Source organism: Scleropages formosus, chromosome 10 (assembly GCF_900964775.1).
Source record: "Scleropages formosus chromosome 10, fSclFor1.1, whole genome shotgun sequence".
In the NCBI taxonomy this organism is placed as follows: domain Eukaryota; kingdom Metazoa; phylum Chordata; class Actinopteri; order Osteoglossiformes; family Osteoglossidae; genus Scleropages; species Scleropages formosus.
Genome location: NC_041815.1, coordinates 8,538,680 through 8,563,938, shown reverse-complemented (window position 1 = coordinate 8,563,938; position 25,259 = coordinate 8,538,680). Strand labels below are relative to the sequence as shown.

At 45.0% G+C, this 25,259-nt stretch overlaps 3 protein-coding genes and 1 non-coding gene across 6 annotated transcripts in view; 2 read left to right on the top strand and 2 right to left on the bottom strand.

Annotated features, from left to right (window-relative positions):
- The first annotated feature begins 608 nt into the window (after positions 1-608).
- On the top strand, positions 609-4,794 carry LOC108938324 (uncharacterized). Of its 3 annotated transcripts, XR_003797963.1 has the most exons (4): positions 609-1,997; positions 2,668-2,735; positions 4,092-4,209; positions 4,475-4,794. XR_003797963.1 is itself a non-coding variant. In XM_029255786.1 (3 exons), the coding sequence occupies exons 1-2, from the start codon at positions 1,135-1,137 to the stop codon at positions 2,723-2,725; spliced, it is 921 nt and encodes a 306-aa protein (XP_029111619.1). In that variant the 5' UTR covers positions 609-1,134; the 3' UTR covers positions 2,726-2,735; positions 4,092-4,648. The 3 variants fall into 3 exon arrangements, 2 of the variants coding, with proteins under 2 accessions (XP_029111619.1, XP_029111620.1); XM_029255786.1 differs by having other exon boundaries at positions 4,092-4,648; XM_029255787.1 differs by lacking the exons at positions 4,092-4,209; positions 4,475-4,794 and having other exon boundaries at positions 609-2,043; positions 2,668-2,736.
- Positions 4,795-6,169: 1,375 nt separating this feature from the next.
- thap12b (THAP domain containing 12b) lies at positions 6,170-10,916 on the bottom strand. Its single transcript, XM_018758804.2, has 5 exons — positions 10,626-10,916; positions 9,275-9,395; positions 8,947-9,054; positions 8,644-8,680; positions 6,170-8,314 (listed from the first exon to the last, which is right to left on the bottom strand). The coding sequence occupies exons 1-5, from the start codon at positions 10,712-10,714 to the stop codon at positions 6,426-6,428; spliced, it is 2,244 nt and encodes a 747-aa protein (XP_018614320.1). The 5' UTR covers positions 10,715-10,916; the 3' UTR covers positions 6,170-6,425.
- Positions 10,917-11,157: 241 nt separating this feature from the next.
- Positions 11,158-11,229, bottom strand: trnap-cgg (transfer RNA proline (anticodon CGG)). The gene has a single exon. It is a non-coding gene; the product is annotated as a tRNA-Pro (tRNA).
- Positions 11,230-18,353: 7,124 nt separating this feature from the next.
- The window catches only part of dner (delta/notch-like EGF repeat containing), a 56,159-nt gene continuing 49,253 nt past the window's right edge, over positions 18,354-25,259 (top strand). The window contains exon 1 of the mRNA XM_018758862.2: positions 18,354-18,838. Within this exon, the coding sequence (XP_018614378.1) occupies positions 18,584-18,838 (255 nt within the window). The 5' untranslated portion in view covers positions 18,354-18,583. The remainder of the gene's footprint in view (positions 18,839-25,259) is intronic.

The following is a 25,259-nucleotide window of genomic DNA, read 5'->3' as shown; positions in this document are numbered from 1 at the left end:
TAATACCAAACACCGCCAAACTTATTTATAATTAAACATTTAAATGGCACGGTGCACACTTTTTTTTCATCTCAAACTGTCAACAAAACCATTGCAAAGAACATTACACAGGGAACAGTGGCGATACCTCTTTGTAAGAGGGGATGCTTTTATTTCGAGATGAGATAAAAAAAAACTAACCTTCCCAAAGTTTCACTGTGACCGAGGCTACAATGTTGAGAAGGTTTTAACCTCCTTTTTTTAAAAAATTATTATTAAACAATTCAAACACTCACAATACAAGAACATGATTAATCCAGACCAATAAAACCTAGCAGGGAGAAGTAGACAAAAAGAGAGAAGTAAATAAATTTAAAAAAATACACAAAAAAATTACAAAACACTCAAATAACCATAGACATTTCATGAACACAAGGGGTGCGGTAGCGCAGTGGGTTGGACCACAGTCCTGCTCTCCGGTGGGTCTGGGGTTCGAGTCCCGCTTGGGGTGCCTTGCGACGGACTGGCGTCCCGTCCTGGGTGTGTCCCCTTCCCCTCCGGCCTTACGCCCTGTGTTGCCGGGTAGGCTCCGGTTCCCCGTGACCCTGTATGGGACAAGCGGTTCTGAAAATGTGTGTGTGTGTGCATTTCATGAACACCTTAAAAATATTACAATAATGTACAGTCTAATGACCTTATTACACTTCTTCCCAATACTATTCTTCACTGCCTAAATTCTTTAAAAAAAAAACTGAAGAAAATGTCGGTTTTTTATTAGCAAATTTGGACCTGTGTATAGGATATTTGGTTAAAATTATTGATAAATTAATGATATATGCTTGTTTCTCTGTACTTGTAACAAAATGTAAGAATCCAAACAGTACATATTAATACTGCAAAGCAAGGTTTCAATCCCAGCCCCCCCTCTTCCAACAGCAATCTCCACCGGCGAACGGCGGCTGCGCAAAAACGTATTACGTAATAAACGTGCAAATGACGCAGAAACGTAGGAACTCGCTCATGAGCCGAGCGCGGATGAATACAGGTGTGAAAGGAGCGCCTTCGGGCGTATTCCGCCAGCCACTTTGTCTCGAGCCCACGTGGGAGTGTTCTTGCGCGCTCTAGTGCTTTTCCCCTCAAGCTTTCCTCTTCGCGATGACTGGAAAGCGCCGAAGTGCTTTGGGCGCAGGCAGAGGTCGGAGGAAGAGGTCTGCAATTACACGGGAAGAGAAGTTAGGCATTATTCAGAAGTGGGAAGGCGGCCAGAAGTTGTCTGCCATCGCTCGTGAGGTGAGACACCCACCGGTGTCCACGGTGAGCACCATGAGGGGCAAACGCCTCAGCACGAAGCGCTCGGCACTCAAATCCCCCGTGCCCGTCACGACGATGCAGAGGCAGGGCGCGATCTCGGAGATGGAGACGCTGCTCACCGATTGGATCGAGGATATGAGTCGCCAGGGGCGCATCCAGCAGGAGAAGAGCCTCTCGCTCTGCGAGGAATTCGAGGAGAAGACGCCGGAGGCCATCGCCGAGGGCTCCTTCGGCGCGAGCCGCGGCGGGCTGCGCCGCCACCAGAAGCGCGCCAACGTGCGGCAGGCGGCGCCGAGCGCGCTGGAGCTCAAGGAGGAGCAGCTGGACTCGGAGGTCCCCGAGGACATCCAGGTGACCATAGGCGAGGACGAAGGGGAAGCGCTGCCCGGTGTCGGAGAGCTCGCCGGGCTCGAGGCGCTCGTGGCGGCGGGGCGGCGCGCGGAGCCGCGCTTTACGGCGGAGGGACTCGCCGAGGCTTTCCGGCTCGTGGACGCATCTCTGTCCAAGATCGAGTCCATGGACCCCAACGTGGAGAGGTTCGTGGACTTCAGCCGCCGCATCTACGCCGACCTGTCCGCGTACAGGCGCATCCAGAAGGAGAAGAAGCTGGAGTCGACGCAGTGCACGCTCGACACGTTCATTCGGAAGCTGAGCGAAGCGCGCGCACGGGAGCCGGCGCAGGCTCAGCCCTCGGCGTCCGCGTCCAGGTACGGACAGGCGGAAGGTCCCGGTCCTTCAGCCGCTCACTGCTAGGTAGGTGAGCTCAAGGAGCGCAAGCACAGCTCGCGTGTGTGTGAAGGGACAGGAGCACCCCGGAGTCATTTTCCCTTGGTGGTGTTCTACCGTGCTTATCATCATGAGCTTCTGGGATGGCCGGTGATCTGTCAGTCTCCCAGGACTCAGTCATCGTGTTGTCGCCGGTGTTCTGCTCCCAGTTACCCACCAGGAGCCACTCCTGGTCTCTGCAGCGTTTCAGTGCATCTCTTCCTCCAGATTCCTTACCGTGTTACTTGTAGTGCATTTCATACTGTTGGAGTATTTTATACTGTGGTTGATGGCTGGAGAGGGGGATGTGATGGTGCAATGGGTTGGTTCCAGTCCTGCTTGGGGTGCCTTGCGATGGACTGGCGTCCTGTCCTGGTTGTGTCCCCCCTCCCTCTAGCCTTGCGCCCTGTGTTGCCAGGTTAGGCTTCAGCTCGCTGCGGCCCTGCTTGGGACAAGCGGTTTCACATTGTGTGTGTGTGTGTGTGTGTGTGTGTGTTGATGGCCGAACATGACCGAAAGTGTTCAGCTGCTCAGTGCAGCATGTGGCACCGCATTTCTCTCACATCGCAACGTTGGTGGGAAATGTGATTCTTACCAAAACTAACTTCTTAGGTGGCTGGAGATGCTTGCGGACAAAGAGCTGGGCTGCACAAACCACCTTCTCCAGTGACTTCTATCTGGTGAGTTTTTCCAGGCCATTCATTTCACTGAATTGTTAGTTTACATTTATTTAGCAGACACTTATTCTCCAAAATGACTTCCAGTGAACTCTATGTAGTGTTACCAGCCCACATACCTTATTCACCAAGGTGACTTACACTGCTAGATACACTACTTACAATGTGCACTCATCTGTACATCAGTGGAACTCACTCTCACACTGGGGGAACCTGCACAGCATGTGTTTGGAGTATGGGAGGAAACCCATGCAGACACGGGGAGAATGTGCAAAATCCACACAGACTGAGCGGGGATCAAACCCATGTCCCCTCGCACTACCTAGGCGCTGTGAGACAGCAGCACTGCTCGTTGTGCTACCAGCCTCATTAGGGGCGAGTGGTACCTTAGTAGGAGAAACGCAGCGTTGCTCCTCACAGCTCCTGAGTGCTGCTTTTAGGTCTGGGGTTTTATTTCTGCTTAGTCTGTGCGCACACTGCATATTCGCATGGCATCCATGTGGGACACACACACACCCCCCCCCCCCCCCAGCGATACCTGATTTCCATGCCCTCAGTACTGTGAAGACCACACAGGTAGTCATCAGCCAACTCTGACTGGGCAACACTTGCCTTACAGTTGTAGGAAATGACACAGATCGCTGAGCGAAATGGGGGCCATAATCAGAATTGTTTCAGAACCATATTTATAAAGTGCTGCAAACATCAGCTGTGAATTTTTTTTCTTTTTGGTACTAGAACAATAGCTGTAGTACTAGTATTATGATATTAATAGTTTTAAACCAAACCTGTTTTCCTACCTAAATCTACGTGAACTTGAGTTGGACCAACTAAGCTATTCTTTTGATTTAACACTACTGATATTAGTTTTTTCTACTTTTATTAGTAGCTTCCTTTTATTTGAATTTACTGATAGTTTGGTTGCAATTTACATCTCAAAATGGGTCTCAAAGAAGAATAACATGCTTTTTGACCCTGAAAGAATGTCTGGTTTGTTGTTGTTTCACACTTATGACACTTATGTTGTATTAAAGTTGTACTTGTTATATTTCCACTTCTTGTACAACATACAGAAAGTCTCATTTTAATGTTGTAGTGCAGGAGTAAAGACAGACAGCTGGTAGCATAGTTGTTAGAGCTACTGCCTTTGGATCCAAAGGTTGCAGGTTACCCCTGAGCAAGGTACTTATCCTAAAATTGCTCCAGTAAAATTACCCAGCTGTATAATGTATTTAGCTGTATGGCTAAATAATTGTAACTTTTCTCCAAAGCGATTTACAATATTATCAGCTAAATGCTTAAATAATGTTAAGCTGTATATGTAGAGTGTCATGTGTATTCTGTGTTTGGCTTTGGCAGGGCCCACTTGGTGTGTGTACTTTTAGGGAGAACGGGGTGCACCGTGTCTGACCTTTACTGAGGACTCCGGTCAAGACAGCACCAGTAGGAATGTCTGAGAGCTTCATCGTCTCCACAGGTGAGCTACTGTCTCTTTCTTGGTCTCTTTTGGGTTGTGGGAATGAGCTGCTCAGATTAAAAATACTGCTGTAAGAAAAGGTTAGTAATGTTCCTGTGGTCTTGTTGTTGCTTCATTTCATAGAATTTCTTGAAGATGACCTTAAGTCAACATTTTATGTATGTGCCACCTGTTTTTAGACTGTAGGAGGAAACCTTAATGTTTATCAAATAAGACATTGCTATATGTAAACATTTATTGCTAACTGCGATGTTAATTTCAGCAGGAAATCTCCTCATACCTAAATTTGACACTGATTGGTGGACCTGTACACCACAGAACGCTCCGTTTATCAGGAGTTCCCGTCATAAGTCCTTCTGCTTGGTTCAAAGATCACTATGGCCTGAAGGACACGGACATGATGGTGACCCAGTGAAGGCCTGTGCAGTGAGGCACAGTGAGACATGACTGATGTGGACGAGCCTCTGGTTGCATCTCAGCAGTACTGGCTGGAGATCAGCCCTGTGATTTTGTGCTCCCAGCCAGCAGGAATCTCTCCTGTTTTGTTTTTCCACAAATATGGGTGGTTTTGCCTTTACCTGGTTCACCCTAAGTTTTTTTTTTTTTTTTTTTTTTTTTTTTTTTTTTTTTTTAAAACAGCTTTGAATGTCTTCTGGTTTGCAAAACTTACATATTTTTCTAGACATTGATACTACACAACATAGATTCCTAAATGTATGTGGCTGTTTTAATTTGGTGTTTTTCATTAAATGTTAAAAGGTTTTGGCTGATACTTTTAACCATTGTCAGCTGGTTATTATGAACAAATACAACAGTAAGAGGCTTCAAGGGTGGTACAGTGAAAGTAATGCTTGTGCCTCACAGCTCCTGCGTTGTGGGTTCAGACACAGCTTTGATTCATGCTGTCTATGTGGAATTTTTTTCCCTGTTCCCATGGCTTTCCTCCCATACTCCAAAGAATTGTTTCAGGTGACCGGGACAATCTAAATTGCAGACTAAAGGGGGATTGAACCTGTGCTTCACCACCCAGTCCAAGTGCTATGATGCACCAGCAGTTCCTGCTACACCATTGTGCTCCTCTGAGGAAAATGTTTCTTGCAAAATACACAAGTGTTTTGGTTTTACACATAATTTAAACTACTGAATTGTAAGTTTAAGGGAGGTACAGAAGTAACTGATTTTAAGTTATCATTCTAATGGAAAGCTCTTACTTGAACCTAGACAGATAGCCTCACCCCCTACAGCGCCTGTTGACCACTACTAGCCAAGGCTCATGATAAACATTTACATCTACATTTGTTCTAGCAGACACTTCTCCAAAGCAACATCCAGTATTATGATTACCCATTTATATAATTGGGAAACTTTTACTGGAGCAATATTAAAGTTGCTGTTTCACTTCTTTGTCAGTAGGTGAGGCAAGGGGCAAGTAACCTTTGTTGTTGAGCCATTGTTTCACAAGAAAACCTTTGCAGCGCATAATTTATGCATGATCCCTATTAAACAATACCCTGTCCAGCACTCATTACACTGCAGTACATATGCAGGGGAATATGGGACACAGGTGCCATGAATACATGGGTATGTTGATATCTTTTCAAAACTAGGTGCTATATTCTTCCTTCTTTGAATATTTAGTAACATTGTGCTTGTTTAGTTATTAATCCTGTGAAAACATCTCAGACAACTGCAGAGCAATGACAAGTTTTCCCCCTCCACTATTAATTTTTATTAAAAGAAATTTCAGTATTCCTATCCTATACCCAGCTATCTTGTGGAAAAAAAAATCTGAAATACTGACTGCAATTACATTCTAAGAATGAACAAGTACATATGATTTACTAGAAATCTGAACAAAAGGGAAAAAAAAGCATGCTTAACATGTTTCCCACATGATGGTGCAAAGGGATTTATATTTTAAAGCACTTTAGACATTTTTGTCAATTTTTTTTATGCCCTCTAATAGAAAAAAATGGCAAGGAAAACTAGATTTTTCAAGAAACCCAGCTGAAATACCAACACATTACATTTATACAGAATATATACATTTATCTAAGAAATTAAATTTGTGTAAAACAGAGCTGCACTGAAATATACAATTGACCTTCAGTATTATCCATGTGCTTAATATGATTCTTTCAGCAGGTGCACTTGGAGATGGACATTCTTAAGAGTCAAAAACACAAGGTCAGAAACTCTAGTGCAACATGACATCTTCAACTATCCAACGTCTCTTTGTCATTTTCCTTCTCAGGATACATTTTGGTGTACATGTCCACCATAAGGTCCAAATCACACTTGATGTCATAATTGATATTGAGCAATGCCAAGCTTTTTGACCTGTTGTTAACAGGCGTGTCCATGAGGTAGGCGTTCATGCGCCTTCGAGCTGTCTCACATCTGGAATTATCAAGCCTAAGGACTGGTAAGGTGCACAAGACCTTAAGAAACGCATGGACGTTGGGGAAGAACTTGACCTCTGCCAGCTGCAGCGTGTCTTGAATGGTGGAAGGGAGGCTTATCTCCTTACCTCTGTGCTTCCATTTGATCCTCCAGCAGTGGAGCTCAGCAGGAAGCGTGTCTGGATTGGGCAGGTCATTCCGGTACATGTCTGCATTGTTCTCCTCAGACGTATTGAACTTTAGCTGCCCCATGACCGCCGGGACTAGTGAAAGGCACTTCAGAGCTTTCAGGTGACTATCAGAGAAGACCTCTTTCAATTCCTGTATGACATGTCCCACCACTGGAATAGTTAAATATTCTTTGAAGTAGCTTTCTGGTTGGGTGTCTGCCGCAGCTTCCACACGCTGCTTTCGGAAGTACAGCCGAGGCACCTTTACTGGGATCTCCATGGCAGCAGCCAGACCAACAGCTTCTTCAAACCAGAACTCATGATAGACCTCAATGTTATCCAAGACTTCGTTCAATGAATGTAAGACGGCCGTCAAGCTGCTGGCAGCAAAGAAAACATCCAGGGTCGGTCCTTGCAAGTTCTTACCAAACGCCCTCGTGAACGACAATGTGTTTTTCAGAACCACCAGCGTCACCACAAACTCAAAGTCTGACAGCGCCTCCGAGATGATGTAAGCATCACTGGCGATCTGGTCGCTCCATTTGCCGTCTTCGTTGTCATGAACGCTGTCCATACAAAGTAAGAGCGATTCCAGGAGATCCACTGCCAATTCAAATATATCATGCCGGTCTGTCCACTTCAGACGACTAACCTCTCTCAGCTCGTTACCTTTGTCCTCATTGCCCTGGTAGAAAATGGAAATTGCATGCTCCAGCTCAGTTTGCAGTGCAGGCGATTTGCTGAAGAACGAGTCGATCCTTCTCAGCGTTGACATGACAACCTGAACCCCCGTGAGAGGCAAACTGCTGGCCAGATGAACATTCAGTGCGCAGGAGGAGCAGGGGGTGTATACCGCCATGGGATACATGTCCATGAGCTTTGTTGCAACCCCTTTGATCTTCCTAGCAAACACGCCGGAAGTGACGTGAGCTTGGCCCCGGCACTGCTCCATGTTCAGGCCCCATTTCTCAGACATGTGGCTTACCAGTCTCCTGGTCAGCTCCTCCTCGTCACCCTCAAAGGGGAGGAACTCGATGAACTCCTCACGCAGACAGCTTGAACCATCCACAAAACGCAGGAACAGTGGCAGGTGGAGCCCTCCGGGGAACTCGGCTAGGTCGCCAGTAACCAATGAGAAGAACCGACCCTCTCTAACCTCCTGGAGCAGCTCTTCACGGATGCAACTCTCGCACACCTCCAGGATCTGCGTTTGCTGGGCCAAAGGGAAGTACTCTGCATTCACGGCAGTGGTCTCGAACCTCTTTCTCAGCACTTCGTCCCCAGCATTAATGCGGTACTCCAGCAGAGCCTGAAAGTTACTTGGTGTAAAACACTCACTCTCCTCCTCAACTTCTGCATGGCCATTCAAAGGGATGTTCTGCTTTCCTAGAACAACTATAATTTCAAAGAGTGACTTCAGGTAGTCCCTGAGCTCCTTTTCTTCTGTTGTGAGTAGGGGTATGCTGTCACCGGTGTCCTGATCATCACTGGCGTCATCTTTTTTGCTTTCCGAAGGATCAGTAGTAGCTTCCACTGGAGTTAAAGAAAAGAGAAGTAATCTGAGTTACAAACAATTTCATTCTAAATGAAAAAACTATGGGGGGGCGTGGTGGCGCAGTGGGTTGGACCGGATCCTGCTCTCTGGTGGGTCTGGGTTCGAGTCCCGCTTGGGGTGCCTTGCGATGTACTGGCATCCCGTCCTGGGTGTGTCCCCTCCCCCTCCAGCCTTACGCCCTGTGTTGCTCGGTTAGACTCCAGCTCCGTGACCCCGTATGGGACAAGTGGTTCAGACAGTGTGTGTGTGTGTGTGTGTGTGTCTGTGTGTGTGTGTGTGAAAAAACTATGATTTTATTACAACTCACGTCTCCTCTCCTTCATCTTTATGATCTCCTCTTCAGTCTGCAAAAAAAAAAAAAAAAACTGTTTATATGTTTCAACAAATTCCTTTCTTGCAGAAACAAGCAGTCCTACAGAACAACATTCATAAAAGGAACAGATCCAAACCAGTTTGATTCATATAAAATAAAATGGTAGAAAAACTTGCCAACTGAATGAGCAAACCTGAAATATAACCAAAAATAAGCTCTTATGCAATATTAAGAGCTTGTTTATAATGCTGTTCAGTTGTAATCTGATACAGAGAATTAATATTATAAAGGCTTTACCAGTTCTTTTATCCGTTTTCGGTGTCTGCTGTGTGGATTGTTGAGGTGGCTGGTCAAGTCAAAAATGGTGGGAATGGCCGTTTCTTTCAGAACTGTCCGGTATGGACTCTGGAGATTGGAAACAGAACAAAATGAGATAAATCAATATTTTACAACAAACCTGTAGAATCCACTTCCACTTTTTTTTCCTTAAAAAAAAACAGAAGTGTTAAAATGCACATCTATGCCCAACTACATGTGGAAATAGTAATCTTTACATTTACATGTACTCATTTAGCAGATGCTTTTCTCTAATGTACATCTTTAAAGAGCAAATGTCTGTACTTACTGTCTTACATATCATAGACGGCTCAAAATGTTTTGCACACAGTCTGTAGTGTTTATTCAGCTGGTCTGAGGTTTTGTCCTCCAGATCTGCTCGGCGACAGTTCTCTACCCAGAGTCTGCATCTGGAAGACAATGTTGTTAGATAACAAATTGGTTTCGCGAGACATTCTTCCTGCGGAGGTTTGAAACGGACGGCAGAAAAACCGACGGCTGCTGCCATGAACAACAAACTGGTGCTCAGTTACTGACTAGTCTTTGAAACAAGGACTGAAAGGCTGTAGCACAATAAAAAAAAAAAAAAAAAAAAAAGACATTACAGCCAGGTAGAACTGTGTAAAATTTGTGCACCACACACTTCTGGGCGTCGGGTGGACACATGCCGAGTACTGAGGGCCTTTGCTCCGCTTCTCTCGCTACACCCCAACCAAACCGCTATGCTCCTCCACCTCTGTCTGCTTGGTGGTTCCATGCACAAAAGGTCCAAAATCAAAAGCACAGAGGTTTTCAGTGCTGGCTCCAATGTAGTGGAATGATCACCCCCTCTCACTCAAAGCTGCTGAATCCCTATCAACATTTAAAAAAGGTCTCAAAAGTCACCTGTTTCGGACTCGCTTCTCCACCGATATCAAAAGTGCATGACAATATGCGTAAATGTTTGTGCAAAAGTTTTGTGATTAGAAACTGCAGAATAGAAGATAATACAGCTACATCGTGTGATGTTTACTGGTTCACGTGGCGGAATGTGACACATTGACTGCACTCTACAGTCACGTGTATCAATCCAAGTCTCCTTCCGCTGATGTGATGCACTTTTCGTGTTGTTCTCTGACATGACGTACGTCGCTTGGAGAGAAGTCTCTTCTAAATGAAGAAATTTAACTACAAACGACCCCCCCCCAGTGAACTTCAAGGATCCATCATTCGCTTCCCCATTGCGCACAACACTGAAGTAGTGTTAACATTCGGCAGCTCGGCCGGGCCGATGTTGGTGAGGAGCGGGGACACACACACACGTCTCTCTGACGCTCCACAACCGCCTCAAGCTAGGGCACGAGGAGCGCGAGCCACTAGCCGAAAATGACGGAAACGTGCAGAATCATGGACAGTCACAGTGACCCTTCGCTGGTGCACACAGATCAAACGTGGAAGCTCCGCTACTGGTCACCAGGCTGCAGACGGCTGTGTCCGCTCGGGAAAATTAAAATTAAAGCCTTATTCCGTCCGACTACTTTAAGTGACGAAGCCGCTCCAGTTGTTGACTTGCTAAGCGGACTCGCCAGGCTAAGGAGCCGTGTTTTCACACTTTGCGGGAGGAGCGGGAGGGGGTCCGGAGGTGAGGCAGCCACACTCACCTCTCGGGATCTCTAGGGAACCTGAAGAAAGCCAGGTCCGACTGCGTGCTCTTCCGCGTGCAGTTCGGGGCCGCGCAGAAATTCGGCATTCTATTCTTCAACTCAGTTTCGGGGAGGACGAATAGCTGCACTTCAACGCCCGTGCTGTTCTGTATATGTCAGGTTGTGGGGTAAAAAATCCTTTTCTATGGAAATGTCAACGCTGTATATTACAAGAAAGCGTTCTATCAACGGCAAAAAGCGCGCAACACCGCTATGTGTGGCCTGGAGGATTCAGCGCGAGTCGTCTGCCTCAATCCCACAATGCACCAGTGAGCGATGCCCTTCTTTATTGGTTACGCAGCGCACCACGTGCGCGCAACTCTCTCTGGGAAGAACGGGCATTTCTATGGCTAAAAGCGGCGTAGATAACTTTTACATACTGTATGCGGTTCATAGTTCGTAAGGACTACAGGACAGGTTTATTCTACTGGGGATATATGAGTCAAATATTGTTATCGTTAATGACGGAAAATAAAAATTAGAAAAGGTTGGGCTCGTCCGGGATTTGAACCCGGGACCTCTCGCACCCGAAGCGAGAATCATACCCCTAGACCAACGAGCCGCGGTAAGTAGAGTAGGACTATCATGTATTAGTGAATTCATGCAGTGGCGTCCACATTCAAAACAACCCAAATACGTACAGTAACCAGCAGTGGCATTTAGGAAAACAGTTGCAGCACATTTATATAAAACATGTATTCTGGTCGTCTTCGTATAGAAACACATTTCTGTACTGACCGCAGCAGTAAGTTAACTTCTCTCCTGCAAACGACGTCACACTCAAATGACAAATGAGTAGTTGAAATGACTGTACTTCTCATGATGTGATAATTACAACAACAATCAATGTCTCCTCGTGCAAATATTTTAATCAACAATGGATTTGCCCATATGCAAAGAAATAGGTAACTAGTCCTCAACTAATGTAACTGGCGGCACTAATAAATGCCAATATAAATATCAATTATATGTGTGACTGACTTGATTCAATAATTGTAACAATTTACAGATATTCTAATGTCTCGGACGAAATCCTTCCAACATACACAGTGTAATATCAGTGTAAGTAGCTACACTGACTTCTCAACGTAGCAACATAGAAACTGGGTCTGGAGCTGTTCGTAAGTCATTTTGTTCGTAAGTCGTATTTATTCCGACATCAATAAAACCTTAGTAATACAAAGGTCCCTCTTTCTGTAGGTGGATTAGGTCAGTAAATATGTTGCACGTGGTCAAAAAACTTCCGGAGACTTTAATGTGTGCATTATTTGCAGGCTTTATTTAAATTACAGCTTTTTATTGTTTAAAATACATATTTATTAATTATTCAGCATGGTAAAATATGAAACTTCAACAACCGCAAACTCTAGCAAGTTTATTTTAAATTTGGAAAATATATAAATGAAAAGAAATGAAAATGAGAACTCAGTTCAGAAAGACATTTAGAGTAAGTTGAAGCACACGTCATATGTGGAATAGATAAGTCCTCTCATCGGAGTGGTTGATGTATGAGAACCAAAATCCACCAGAAAGGGTTGAACACTTCATGACAGAGACCGAGCTCTGAATTTAACACACAAGTGAACTGCAGTATTGTCCTATACCACCTTTCTTGTGTGAGATATGTCGACAGCAACGGGATATTTTTCCTTGCACAGATTATATGAAGTTGTCAGACTAATCCTTTAAGGATGCTGTATTTCTTAAACATATTTTATTGCAAGATGGTGAATAACTGTATAGTAACATGTATGATATAATGTATAATGTATAACAATTAGAATAAAATCCATATTGTTAGAGTAACTCCTCTTTTCCAAAGTCCACAGAAGGTATGATGAAGAGATAAGGCTGCTGGTCTTGCTTACATGGAGAAGCCGACTCACATTTGGTCACATGGACTCATCTGGCAAAGTACAATGCAGAATTTTGCTGTATACAATCTCAGCTTTTAATTGTTTTATTTTTGCATCTCAGTTTGAAAACAGTTAGTAGCAAGCAGTTTTGTCAGGTCACATTTTACCCTTATACTTCATATTCGGCATTTATACACACACACGCATTTTCAGAACCGCTTGTCCCGTACGGGGTCACGGGGAACCGGAGCCTACCCGGCAACACAGGGCGTAAGGCCGGAGGGGGAAGGGGACACACCCAGGACGGGACGCCAGTCCGCCGCAAGGCACCCCAAGCGGGACTAGAACCCCAGACCCACCAGAGAGCAGGACTGTGGTCCAACCCACTGCGCCACCGCACCCCCTGCATTTATACAATCCCTTTGAAAATATTTAAAATGTCAAACTTAGACCAGGCCTTACAACTGCAAAATATATAAGTTCCGCCTGATTTTGTGCACTACTGCTGTAGCCTTTTGAAAGAGACACACTATGATAGCAAATACAGGAGATGGACAATTGGGGCAGGATTTGGCAGCCCTGCAGAACACATTTTACATTTACATTTCTTTATTTAGCAGACGCTTTCCTCTAAGGTGATCTTCATCCCACTGAAAAATACAGTGAATTCATTACATGAGAGGGGGTGCAGTGGGTTGGACCAGATCCTGCTTTCCAGTGGGTCTGGAGTTTAAGTCCTGTTTGGGGTGCCTTGTGACAGACTGGCATCCTGTCCTGGTTGTGTCCCCTCCAGCCTTATGCCCTGTGTTGCTGGGTTAGGCTCTGGCTCCCCATGACCCTGTATGGGACAAGTGGTTCATAGTGTGTGTGCATTACATTAATAGCTTTAAACTCCCCCTGAACTTTGAAAGAACCTTCTGTGCTGTAAGGTGTCAAAATAACCGAGACTTGAAACAAACACACCAGATTACGGTGTAATGCAGTATAACAGCCCCATTTTGTGGCTCTCATGACATAAATTAAAGTATTTGAAAGCATTTAAAGAACAGTAGGACATTACAGTGCTTAATAGCCTGAAAGCAAGATTATTTTTTCTTTTGTAGGTTGTATTTTGCCTTTATTCACTTAGCAGGCACCTTTTCCCAAAGTGAGGTACGATGACTGTTTACAGTACTACTACTCATCTGACACCTTCATCCAGGACAGATAGAATACCAGATGCACTGCAGTAAACTGTCTGCATACACACTGCATATAACCCTTTGGCCTTGCCGAACTGTGGCTGCTAAGAACAATGAAACACACACACACACACACACACACACACACACACACACACACACACACACAAAACTTTGGGCAATGTAGATTTGCTGCGGGAGGAAACCGATGCAAACTCCACACAGACTGAATGTGATTTAAACCCACAACCCAAAAGGTGTGAGGCACCTGCTCTTTGTGGTGTTCCCATATTTTAATGCATGTATTTCAAATAGATAGGGGGGTGCGGTGGCGCAGTGGGTTGAACCACAGTCCTGCTCTCCGGGGGGTCTGGGGTTCGAGTCCCACTTGGGGTGCCTTGCGACGGACTGGCGTCCCGTCCTGGGTGTGTCCTCTCCCCCCCTGGCCTTACGCCCTGTGTTACCGGGTAGGCTCCGGTTCCCCGTGACCCCGTATGAGACAAGCGGTTCTGAAAATGTGTGTGTGTGTATTTCAAATAGCAACTGGGGGCAGTGGGACTTCAGGACTGTTGTCTTGGAATCTGAATCTGAATCATCTTTGGTTTTGAATATTATAAACGTTTTTCAGAGTTGGATTCATTTATTTAAACTACATTTCCTTCACCTCCCTATTTTCCAATTTTTGGTCATTTTGGAATGAATGCGAGGTGTGTTTAGGTGGCCAGCCAGTAGATATCAGTAAAACAGACCCAAACACAAGAGAAGTACGGAACTACCTCAATTCAACTCACTTCCACAGTGTTTACAGCTCATGCCTGATGTTTGTGAGTGCAGCTGATCAAAAACAACATGAACAGTGTTACATTGTTTATGGGATTAATTGCATAATAGTCAGCAATGAATAGGAGTTTGCGGAGATGAAGTATTTTAGTATTCTGTCATTTTATAAAATTAATTTTATATTTTTTTGTTTGAATTTTACAGCAGAATTTTAGATATGCCATGAAAATGTTAACAGATATTAAAATATTAAAAGTCATAGACAGAATTTTTTATTTAGTATATATATGTCCAAGAGCGCAGGGGTGGTGGGGGCGTGGGGGTGTGGGGGTGTGGGGGCGTGGGGGCATATGGGCATGGTAGGTTCAGCTGGTGCCTGCTGTTTGGCGGGTCTGGAGTTCGAGCCCTGCTTGGGGTGTCTTGCAACAGACTGGCATCCCATCCTGGAAGTGTCCCTTTGGCCTTGCACCCTGTGTTGCTGGGTGAGGTTCTGGCTTGCCGCAACCCCACTCAGGACATGCGGTTGTTGCCGATGAATGGTTGCCCAAGGCTTTTACAGTATCTGCCCTGTAAATGCAGCACAGTGGTACAGCGGGTGTAGCTGGTACCTCATAGCCTGGGTGGCATTTGCAGGTATTAGGTTTCCTTCCACAGTCTGAAGGCAATAGTAAACCACCACCAGAGTTGCCGTAGCCTTGCAAACTATGCGAGTGGTCGTTAAGAGTTGACGTTGGCTTGATGGCACCTAACCGGTTAAGAGACACAACCGTGTTTTTAAGCCTTTATTGATAGTTACTTAGCGATACATTTACAAAGAAATCAGAAGAGAAACAGACTTCCAGGCCCATTTCTATCATGTTCATGGCTTAAGGAACATTGGAAATACTAGTCCATCACAAGACACCCAAAACAGGACTTGAACCCTGGGCCCACCAGAGCACAGGGCCTAGCCAAACCTGCTGCACCACCACACCCCTCAACAGGTGCATCCTTACTGATAATTGTAATGCATACATTAATGAAAATATAACATCACAAGAGAAGTTAGAAATAAGAATATTGTAAGAAATATTAGAAAATATGTTGCTAATACTGTCGTGCATAAAGCACTTGTGTAAAGTGATTTTTTTTTCCAAAAGAAACAACGGTACTTTGACCCACTCACCAAGGGGTGATTTCACAAACGAATTAACCCCGTTAACTGAGGAATGGGTGTAACTGCTCCTTCATGTTACAGACACACGCACACACGCACACATGCACACACGCACACTGACTGAAACCGCATGTCCCAAGTGGGGTCGCAGCGAACTGGAGCCTAACCTGGCAACACAGGGCTTAAGGCTGCAGGGGTAGGGGGGACACCCGGGACGGGCTTCACGATACTGTATATGTGAAAAGTTTTTTTCACCAGAGGCGGTGTGGTAGCATGGTGGCGCAGCAGGCTTGGCTGGGTCCTGCTCCCTGGTGTGTCTGGGGTTTGAGCCCTCCTCTCTCTGGCTGGTGTGGGACTTGAGTGCTGCTTGGGGTGCCCTGTGATGGACTGGTGTCCTGTCCTGGGTGTGTCCCCTTCCCCTCCAGCCATGTGCCCTGTGCTTCTGGAGTAGGCTCTGGCTTGCTGTGACCCTGGTTGGTACAAGTGGTTTCAGACTCTGTGTGTGTGTGTGTGTGTGTGTGTGTGTGTGTGTGTGTGTGTGTGTGTGTTCCTTCCCTTGAATCCTGTGCGCCTACCCCCCTCTGGTGGCCACAACTGACCACTGCAGGTAATTTTAACCAGTATAAAGTTGAGCTGGCATGTCCCTAGGCAGAGACAAATTCTAGGGAGAAAGTCCATTTCATTATGAGCTCACCACCAAGTCTGGCATTTTTCTTGTGAACATTTTGCCACCAGCCAAAGTGATGTCATACATTCCGAAGAACATCAATATGGACATATAGATCTTTTGGATCTTTGTGGCAACTGTGGTTGTCCACAAGTGAGAGCAAGTCCAGTATGAGCTCAAGAGATATTTCCAGATGACCCATTTTCACTTAATAAGAACAATAATAACACCCATCACTGCAGTGATACATGCAGAAATGACCCCTGTCACTACAGTAATGAGACTGGAGATGGTACCTGTCACTGCAGTAATGTATTGTAACGACCCCGCGTTACTGTTTTAGGAGGGAAGCTCCTAAATGTAAATAGTTGCATTATGGGCAATAATGTAAAATGAATGTGTGTAACCACTGGGGGCAATTCTTGGGGAAATTATGGGGTGACTGTGTCTAGGAGTGTGGTGAGTGAGAGCCAGGGGGTACTAAGCAGGCTGGGAAGGCTGGTTGTAGGTGCAGGTCCTGGAGGAAATGGGATCCTCTGACCAAGAGCATAATGTCCCTGGTGCAGGTGTTCTAATGAGTTTTGTGATGAACACTGCCTCTGTGTCTTTCTTTGCCCCATGCAAACCCGTGGTACTGTGTGCCACAGTATAAATATACAAATGACTCCTGTCACTGCAGTGATACAGGCAGATAGGACCCCTATCACTACAGTGATGCATAAATATACATATGACTGTGGTCACTGCAATGTGTCACTGCAGTAACATATACAGAAATTACACCTGTCACTGCAGTAACATGTACAGAAATGACCCTTGTTACTGCCGTGATACATGCAGAAATGACCGCTGTCACCACAGTGATGAGAATGGTAATGCTACCTGTCACTGCATTAATGTTTAAATATACAGAAATGACTCTAGCCACTGCAGTGATATATACAGAAATGACCGCTGTTACTACAGTAATGAGAATTGTAATGGTACCTGTCACTGCAGTAATGTATAAATATACAAATACCTTGGTCACTGCAGTGATACATACAGAAATGACCGTTGTCTCTGCAGTAATGAAAAAGGTAATGATCCTTGTCAGTACAGTGATATAAAGATATAAATGACCCCTGTGACAGCAGTGATGAGAACGTTAATGATCCCTGTCATTGCAGTGATATATACAGAAATGACCCCTGTCACTGCAGTGATCAGAATGGCAATGGCACCTGTCACTGCACAGAGCACAGAAATGGCCTCTTGTCCTGCTGCAACGAGTACAGCCATTATGTCAGCGATGAGAACAGCAATGACTATTGACACTGCTGAAATAGGACCATAAATTATTTCTGTCACTCCACTTTTGAGCACTGTAGAGCCCCACTGCAGAAACATCCCTAACCCAGTTAGCAGATTATTGGTTACAATATTTTCTGGGGGGGGGGCATAAAATGTAGCCCACAAAAGCTGTAGAAAGGTACGTCACATTAGTTATAAATTGAAGTGTATTTTGATTTTCAAAAAAAAGCAAAAAGAAAAATCTGTTGTATCGTGCTTTTATTTGTATTTTAACCAAACTGAAGGTTTTGCAGACTTTGTGTTCATATAATAATCAAAATTCTTGTTCCGTTCCATTCTCCCCCTTATACACCGAGACTCTTCCCCCAGGAATCTCCACAAAACTACGACTTGATAGTTGAATAGGTCCATCACCTCTCCGCTGAAGATGTGAGGGCCATACTGCTCAGCCTAACCTGTCTATTACCTTCTTCCCAAATCTAATCCACCACTGCGAAGCTGATCAGGGTTTATTTGTTCCAGCCCCCGGTGAGCCGAAGCAAAAGAAGGGGGAGCAGAGGGAGGCATGTGTGGGAATAGCAGAATTCTAAATGAGTTCTGCGCTGCTACTCCTTCTGCCTTTCAGTGTGTGTGTGTGTGCATGTGTGTGTAAGTAGGCTGTGCCCCCTTGGGTCCCTGTGTGTCGTCACCAGTCGTCACAGACTGGAACGGCCCAGCCCACCGTCTCCCCATCCTCTCGCAGTCAGGGCTCGCTCTCAGCCGTGGCGCCGCACGCTCTGATAGCTCCTGCCAGCTCCCGCCAGCTCCGGTCACCTCCACTGAGCCTCCGCCTTGCATCTCACACGCCTGTCACCCTGCTCCACACGTGGCGCGGAAGACGGGAGAGGAACGAGTGAGAAGACAGGAGGGGAGAAAGGAAAACCAGAAGGGAGCCAAAGAACCGGAGCCGCAGTTTGCCAGTGACCCAGTATATCTCCGACAGCATGCAGCTCCCTGTGCTCTTCCTGCTGTTGGTCACTGCTGGTTGCTGCCTGACCTCCCCGCTGACCCCTGGCCCGTCCTCCTCAATGGCACCATCCCCGGCCACGGCCCCCCTGGACGCCTGTGAGGGACAGCCGTGTCTTAACGGCGGCTCCTGTGTCGTTCTGCCCTCGTTGCTGGGAGTGCCTGACGGGCCACCCGACACTCAGGCATATGCTTGCATCTGCTTCACCGGCTTCACCGGCCGCAACTGTGAGGTAAGCTGGAACGGCGGGTTTCCGCTCGGGGTACCACTCGGCCCGTGCTGCAACCCATTAACCTTCTCTGCAGCTTGTCCAACTTGTTTCCATGGTGATGAAATGGCATGGGTGGGCATTTAGGATGGCTAGTGTCCATAAGGTGTTGAGTGATGACTTCGGGTCCATAGCCTAAATGGCCGGGGCCAGAACAAGCTAAGTGCTATTGTTTCGCAGCCACCTCGCTGGGTCCTCACTTTTTGCAGCACTCAGATCATCGATAAACAGAAACACAACAGGTCATGAGATGCTGAGCAGGAAGTTTCATGCTGCTCCCATTGAAAGTGTGTGGGCATAGCTGTGCTGCCCACAGGGCTCTAATATAAATATATATAAATACATATAAATACAGCCACCGACAGCAATCTGGAAAGGATGGAATTAATCAGCAAGGTGGATGATTCACAGAGCTTCTTTCAGCTAAGTTCCACTGTGAAAGTCTGAGTGCTGACTGTTGTTTCATGAGTTCACACATATGCCGTTTATAAATGAGCCTCATACGGTATGTCACATTGTCTGTGTGGGAGTACTCTACACCCCTGATTTACTTGTTGAGGTCATAAACATCTGGTAATTTTCCTAACAGGGATAAACAGTAAATATAGTTAATCAGTATTCATACAGTTTGCAACATGATCCTCAAGATCATTGTGTCACTGCGTGAGAAGAGCGCTGTATAAAACTAAATTGAATTGAACTGAATCATGTACACAAGGGTGTATAAAGGTACCATATTTATGCAGTGGCAAAATTTCCTGCTGGTGTAATGGATCTGAACTCTATGTAGGACTGTAGGTGGATACAATCTTATAGTAGTGGTGATGAAAAATGATTCTTTGTAGATGACTATAGCCATGTGTGTAAGTGTTTATAATCCTGTTGGGCCACCAGGTAGCGTAGTGGTTAAGGAAGCAGACTTGCACTTTGAGGGTTCTTGTTTAGCCCTCTTCCCTCACCATAATACCTTTGAACAAGGGTACTTACCCTACACTGTTCCAGAGAAATATGGAACTGCTGGGTCAAATACTAAAAGCTGCTTTGGCCAGAAGTGCCAGTTAAGCAACAAATGAATAAACTGTAAGAAATTGCCTTTTGACATAAAAGAGACACTGATGGTGATCACGGTAACCCATAACACCAGAGTTCAAACTGATCACAGAGGTTGCTAATGCACTCACTCCATGCTGGGTACCCGCACTGTCATTATGAGTGACAGTTACCATGATGGGCACACAGTTATGAGTGACTGGGGTATGATTAACAGGTGATGGTCCTGTCCTGCTGCTCATGGCATTCTGCTCCCCCCAGCAGCCACAATCTCAAGCGTATCTGAGAAATGGGCTTAACTCTACTGACCATGAAAAGCAGATAATGAAAACTCTCCGTGCGTGGCCTAATCCTTACGTGCGTGAAGGTAGAAATCACATGACAGTGTTCAAACTATCGCCTCCACACCGTTTGACTCTTCTCTCGTACACAACTAGGAATATATCAGAGTTGCGCGTGTTAACAGGATTTAAGGTATCTGAGGTGTCTGCGATGACCAGTGGTGATGTCTGGCTTTAGCACCGTGAAGGAGAATTGGAGGACACATTAGGTCTTTGGCTTTGATTACTGCAGCAAGACCCTCCATAAAAGCCGACTGAATCCCAAACTAAAAAGCTATCCATCAGAATGTATAAAATCATGTAAATGTATCAGACTAATGTACAGTATCAGTAACATAAATGCGTGAGAAATTCAGTGCTGGTTTTTAGCTGGTCCGTCTTCGTTCAAATCGTTGGCCCACAGCAGATGCAGCTTTTGATACACGTGAAAAATAGACAAACAAACAGCACGATGCAGTAACCTTGACGACTCAAGGTGGGTCATGTTTTGAGTCATGAGTTTGCGCATGTTGTTTGCTGGGTGCGAGCGATTCAGACGCGTTCGACGCAGGTCTACATAACCGGCTTCTTGCCCGTCCTATTTGCCGTCCCAGAATAGCACAGAGCAGTGGCCATCTGCGGGTGCCTCGTCTCTTTCAGCTCCTTTGCTACGCCTCAGAGGGGAGACCTTCATCCCCGATCGATTTCTCTCCCTCTTTCCATGGCAACTGAAGGAGCAGTCAATAAAGATTCAGTGAAAGAGCTGCTTACGCACACGGTGTCTCGGTGTCTCGGTTTGGATCGCGCTACAGAGCGGAGCAGTTATGAGAACATCATTAACTGGGACAGGGCTGTAACAGATGCAGTACTGAACCCCCACCCATCTCTTTTCATACATTGCAGGTGAACAATCCTGGAAGACTAAGAGTCCATAAAGTGTGTTTTAAGATGGGACATGAGCTGGGTTTGGGCCCCTGACCACATTTTGGAGGAAGGAATCAGTAACCCTTGTTCCCATGGCATTTTATCCTGGACTGACTTAAATCTGGGAAAAGCTGTAAAAAAATCACAGTCAGACTCAACGCTATGCAAAGGTTGCTTTTAACTTATCCATGTGCTGTAGTTGGATTACCTTGTAGTAATGTCTCTCACACCTTCAGATTACTTTATTAGAGGTTGGTTAAGTTTTCAGAGCTTTGAAAGACTCTGCGCTGAATAAATTAAAGCATGTAGAGCACAGCATAACACAGTGTCCTAAAGATGTGTGAATGGACATTTAAATATTAAAGAGTGCTGTGTTAAGTGTTGTGCTGCACTTAAACATTAACTCTGTTCTCTTCCTATATAAAAAGTTGCAGTGATGAAGTGATGAAGTGTGATGAAGTCACATGTGCTTCCAAAGACTGTTGGTGATCCTTACAACAGGCTTCAGATATAATGAGGGGCTAATTGATGAAAAGGGTTCTTCAAGATGCGGTGTTGTATGTTCAGATAATTGACATTTATTCATGAAGCAGATGCTTTTCTCCAAAGCAACATACGTACATCGCACCATTTCACAGAGCCACCTTGGATCCAGTAAATTAAATTCTGCCTTCTAGTTCATTATCATTTTCTGCTGCTTGTCTCACTGCATTTCTTAGTGCTGAAGTCACTACCGATGTCTACATTCTGCATTCCCAGATCAGTGTTCAGTGAACATATCGCACATTCAAACATCACCTCCCACATAACCTGCCTTCCTCAGGAGCATACTTAACCTACTGCAGAGCATTAGTATATGTCTTTAAGACTTTCTCAAGAAGAAGAAACAATGGAGGAACTAGAAAATTTTTCACCAGCAGGATGTGAAAAAATCCAGTAAAGTAAACTTGGGGAATGACAATGTTTTTGCCAAATATGGTCTAAATACTTTGATAATTCAGTTGTTTTAGGAACATGCTACATAGGGGCATCCAATGTATTCCATATCCAAAACTGTTGATGAACTTCTCATGTGCCAGCAGAATAGTGGAGTTTGAAGACTCTTGGCCAAGACTCTCGTGGCTTGGACATATGGTCAACCTATAATGTTAGTCGTGTCTAGGAGGAGGAACAGGCGCCCTCCTGGTCCACTAATGTCTGACTAAAAGATCAGTGTCCTGATGTTACTGCATCCTGGGGCAATGCCAGGACAAAAATGAGTTCAGCAGGAGGATGGGAGGGATGGCTAGAGGTGGGCTGGGTTGGAAGGACATGAATGAGGCAGGGCTAGGTTTGTCCTTACCCTTTTCATATTGACAAGGCACAGACCTGGCCTCATGTTCTTTTATATTCTAAAGTGTGATAAGTAGTTGTACGCAGTTCTGGAATGAACCAGTCTTTCTTCACCAGATTGTTCAGAATCACTGCAACACAAAAATATTGTTAGTGTTTAAAATGTATGCTCAGTGTAAGAAATTTCCACTGTATATACTGACCTCCATCAGAAGTACTTATTTATGAAGACAGAGTGTACCTCTATGTTTAATATTGTTTTTATTATTTTATGATCAGTGTGGAACAAGTATCTTGTATGAAGAATTCTATTTAATATGCACATATTTCACCTGATGCATTATCATTATTTCTTATGGAAAAGGAATAACCGGTCCCATTATTTACCACCATTATTTACCATTTATATCCAACATTTATTAGAGTTCCAAAATAAAACATATCTTCTATAAATGGCAATGATGATGCCAGTATATTTTGTGGTATTTTAAATTAAATTATTATTTATAGCCTGTCTTTTAATGTTATATTTTCATTCATTCATTGTCAATAGCTGCTTGTCCAAAGATCTTGATTTTATCTATGCGATATAGGCTGTGAGGCAGACTACACCCTGGATATGGACATTTTGATAATTTGGTTCACAGATGTTTATGATATAAAAAAATGAAGTCTGCAAGATCACCACCTTTTCTTTGACTTCGCAAAGCACAGAGCTGCCAATGGTATTATCTACTGTTACTAACAAATGTTTGATGGTCTCCATTTCATGGGGACATTAAACTTTTATTTACACTAGTCTAAGGGTTTTCATGATATTAAAGCTGTTAACAGGTGGTCCCTGCTTTACGATGGGGTTACGTTCCGTGAAACCCATCGTAAGTTGAAAATATCGTAAGTCGAAAATGCATTTAATACACCTAATACACACCCCTGCGTGACAGGCTAGGAGATACGGATCGCTGTCGCTGCTCAGCATCACGAGAGTATCACTCCTCATATTGCTTGCCCGGGAAAAAAATCAAAATTCAAAATCTGAAGTACAGTTTCTACTTAACGTCTATTGCCAGCTCACCATCGTAAAGTCAAAAAAATCGTAAGTCGAACCATCGTAAGTCGGGGACCATTGATTTCAGTAACTGAGCTAATATTTACCTTTTTTGTCTTAAAGTTAGTGGTGAATCTACTGTTAGAGCTTTGATTTATATTTACCTTATCTGATGGCTGTGATTTTCAGTGTGATGAGAAATAGGAAGTAGGACATTTATAGAGAAGTTTTTTATGGGAGAAGTGTGAACTGTTAATAAACTACTTGAAGGAACAGCTACCATCTAGTGCCTATCTTAAAAGAGAGGAGCCCAATGTCCAACATTTTCATCAACCATTATATATTATTGCATATATACGATATATATTTATATATATATATATATATACAGTATATATGTAAATACACACACGTATATATACATATATATGTGTAGCCCTGTAGCGCTACTAGGTTGCGTGTTTAATTTTGAAGGTTTAAATAAAGCTTCATTAATTGGAGTCTTAGTTTGGTTGAAGCCCTGCCACCATATGTTGGGACAGGTGCAACCTACACATTGTGCTAGTTCTGCCCGCACTGTGAGTTGATTGGGGGGTTCAGTTTGGTGCCGAACCAATGAGAGAACAGGGGGGATGGAACGAATGGGAAAAGTTTCGAGACTTTTCTAGAAGGGTCGAGAGAGAGGAGAGCGTGAGACGGAGGTGTTCGAAAGAGCGCTCTAGAGTGTTAGGAGGCGATATTTTTCTGGTTGCTGGACGAGTAACCAGAGAGAAAATATCACTTCTCTGCAGTTGGATTGTGGTGTCCTCGTGGTCCGATGAGACGTCCAGTTAAAACGACAAGTTTTCAGGCTCAGCCTGTCTCGTTGAACTGCTACGCCGGTGTGACGGAGGAGGACTGAGGAGAACCCGATAGCGCTTCGTGCTACCGGTAACGCGCGAAGTTCCTCAGGCATCGCTGGAGTTTTCACCCGCCCCGAACGCGAGTGGACGGGGATAAGGTAAACTGCGGGGGTTTTTTTTCTCTTTTGCTCGCAAGAGTGAAGCGACCCATAATTCGGGTCTCAACGCACACGAGCTGCGTCCAGGCCTGCAACGAGGGGTTTTTAAGTGTGTTAAAAACTCCGGAGTATTTAAAAGTGTGTTGTGTGTAGATTACTCTCATTGAAGAGACTTTGCAATCCATCAAGGCTCTGGGACGAGTTAGAGTGCGGGGACGAAGGTATGATCCCCAGACTCAACATCTGATGGCTCTGTGTGAATGCCGTGAGCGAGTTGTCAAGGCAATTCCCTTGGACGTGTTGCCACAGGGCAGTGACCAGCCATGGAGAATCTTAGGAGTCTCAGATGAGGTTGCTGAAAGTCAACAATCTTCTGAGTCTGAAGAGAACACAAAGGTGCTCCTCCAAGCCTGTTCTCCTGAAGCAATCATCCGTGCTGTTGGGGACTTGATGGAGAGGCAAGGCAGGCTGTCTGTGGATAGCAATGTGTATAGGAGGCTACGCACTTTCTCAGGGGTTGTCCCGACCCCACTGGGGGAGGAACAGCTTGAAAACTGGCTAGAGCAAGCATGTCTTGTGGTGGATAACTGTGAGAGGCCAGACAGAGAAAAGAGGCTAAAGATTATAGGGAGTTTGAAGGGTCCAGCAGCGGAGATTGCTCGGGCAGTTCGATTTAGCAACCCTGATGCATCTTCGGAAGAGTATATTGAG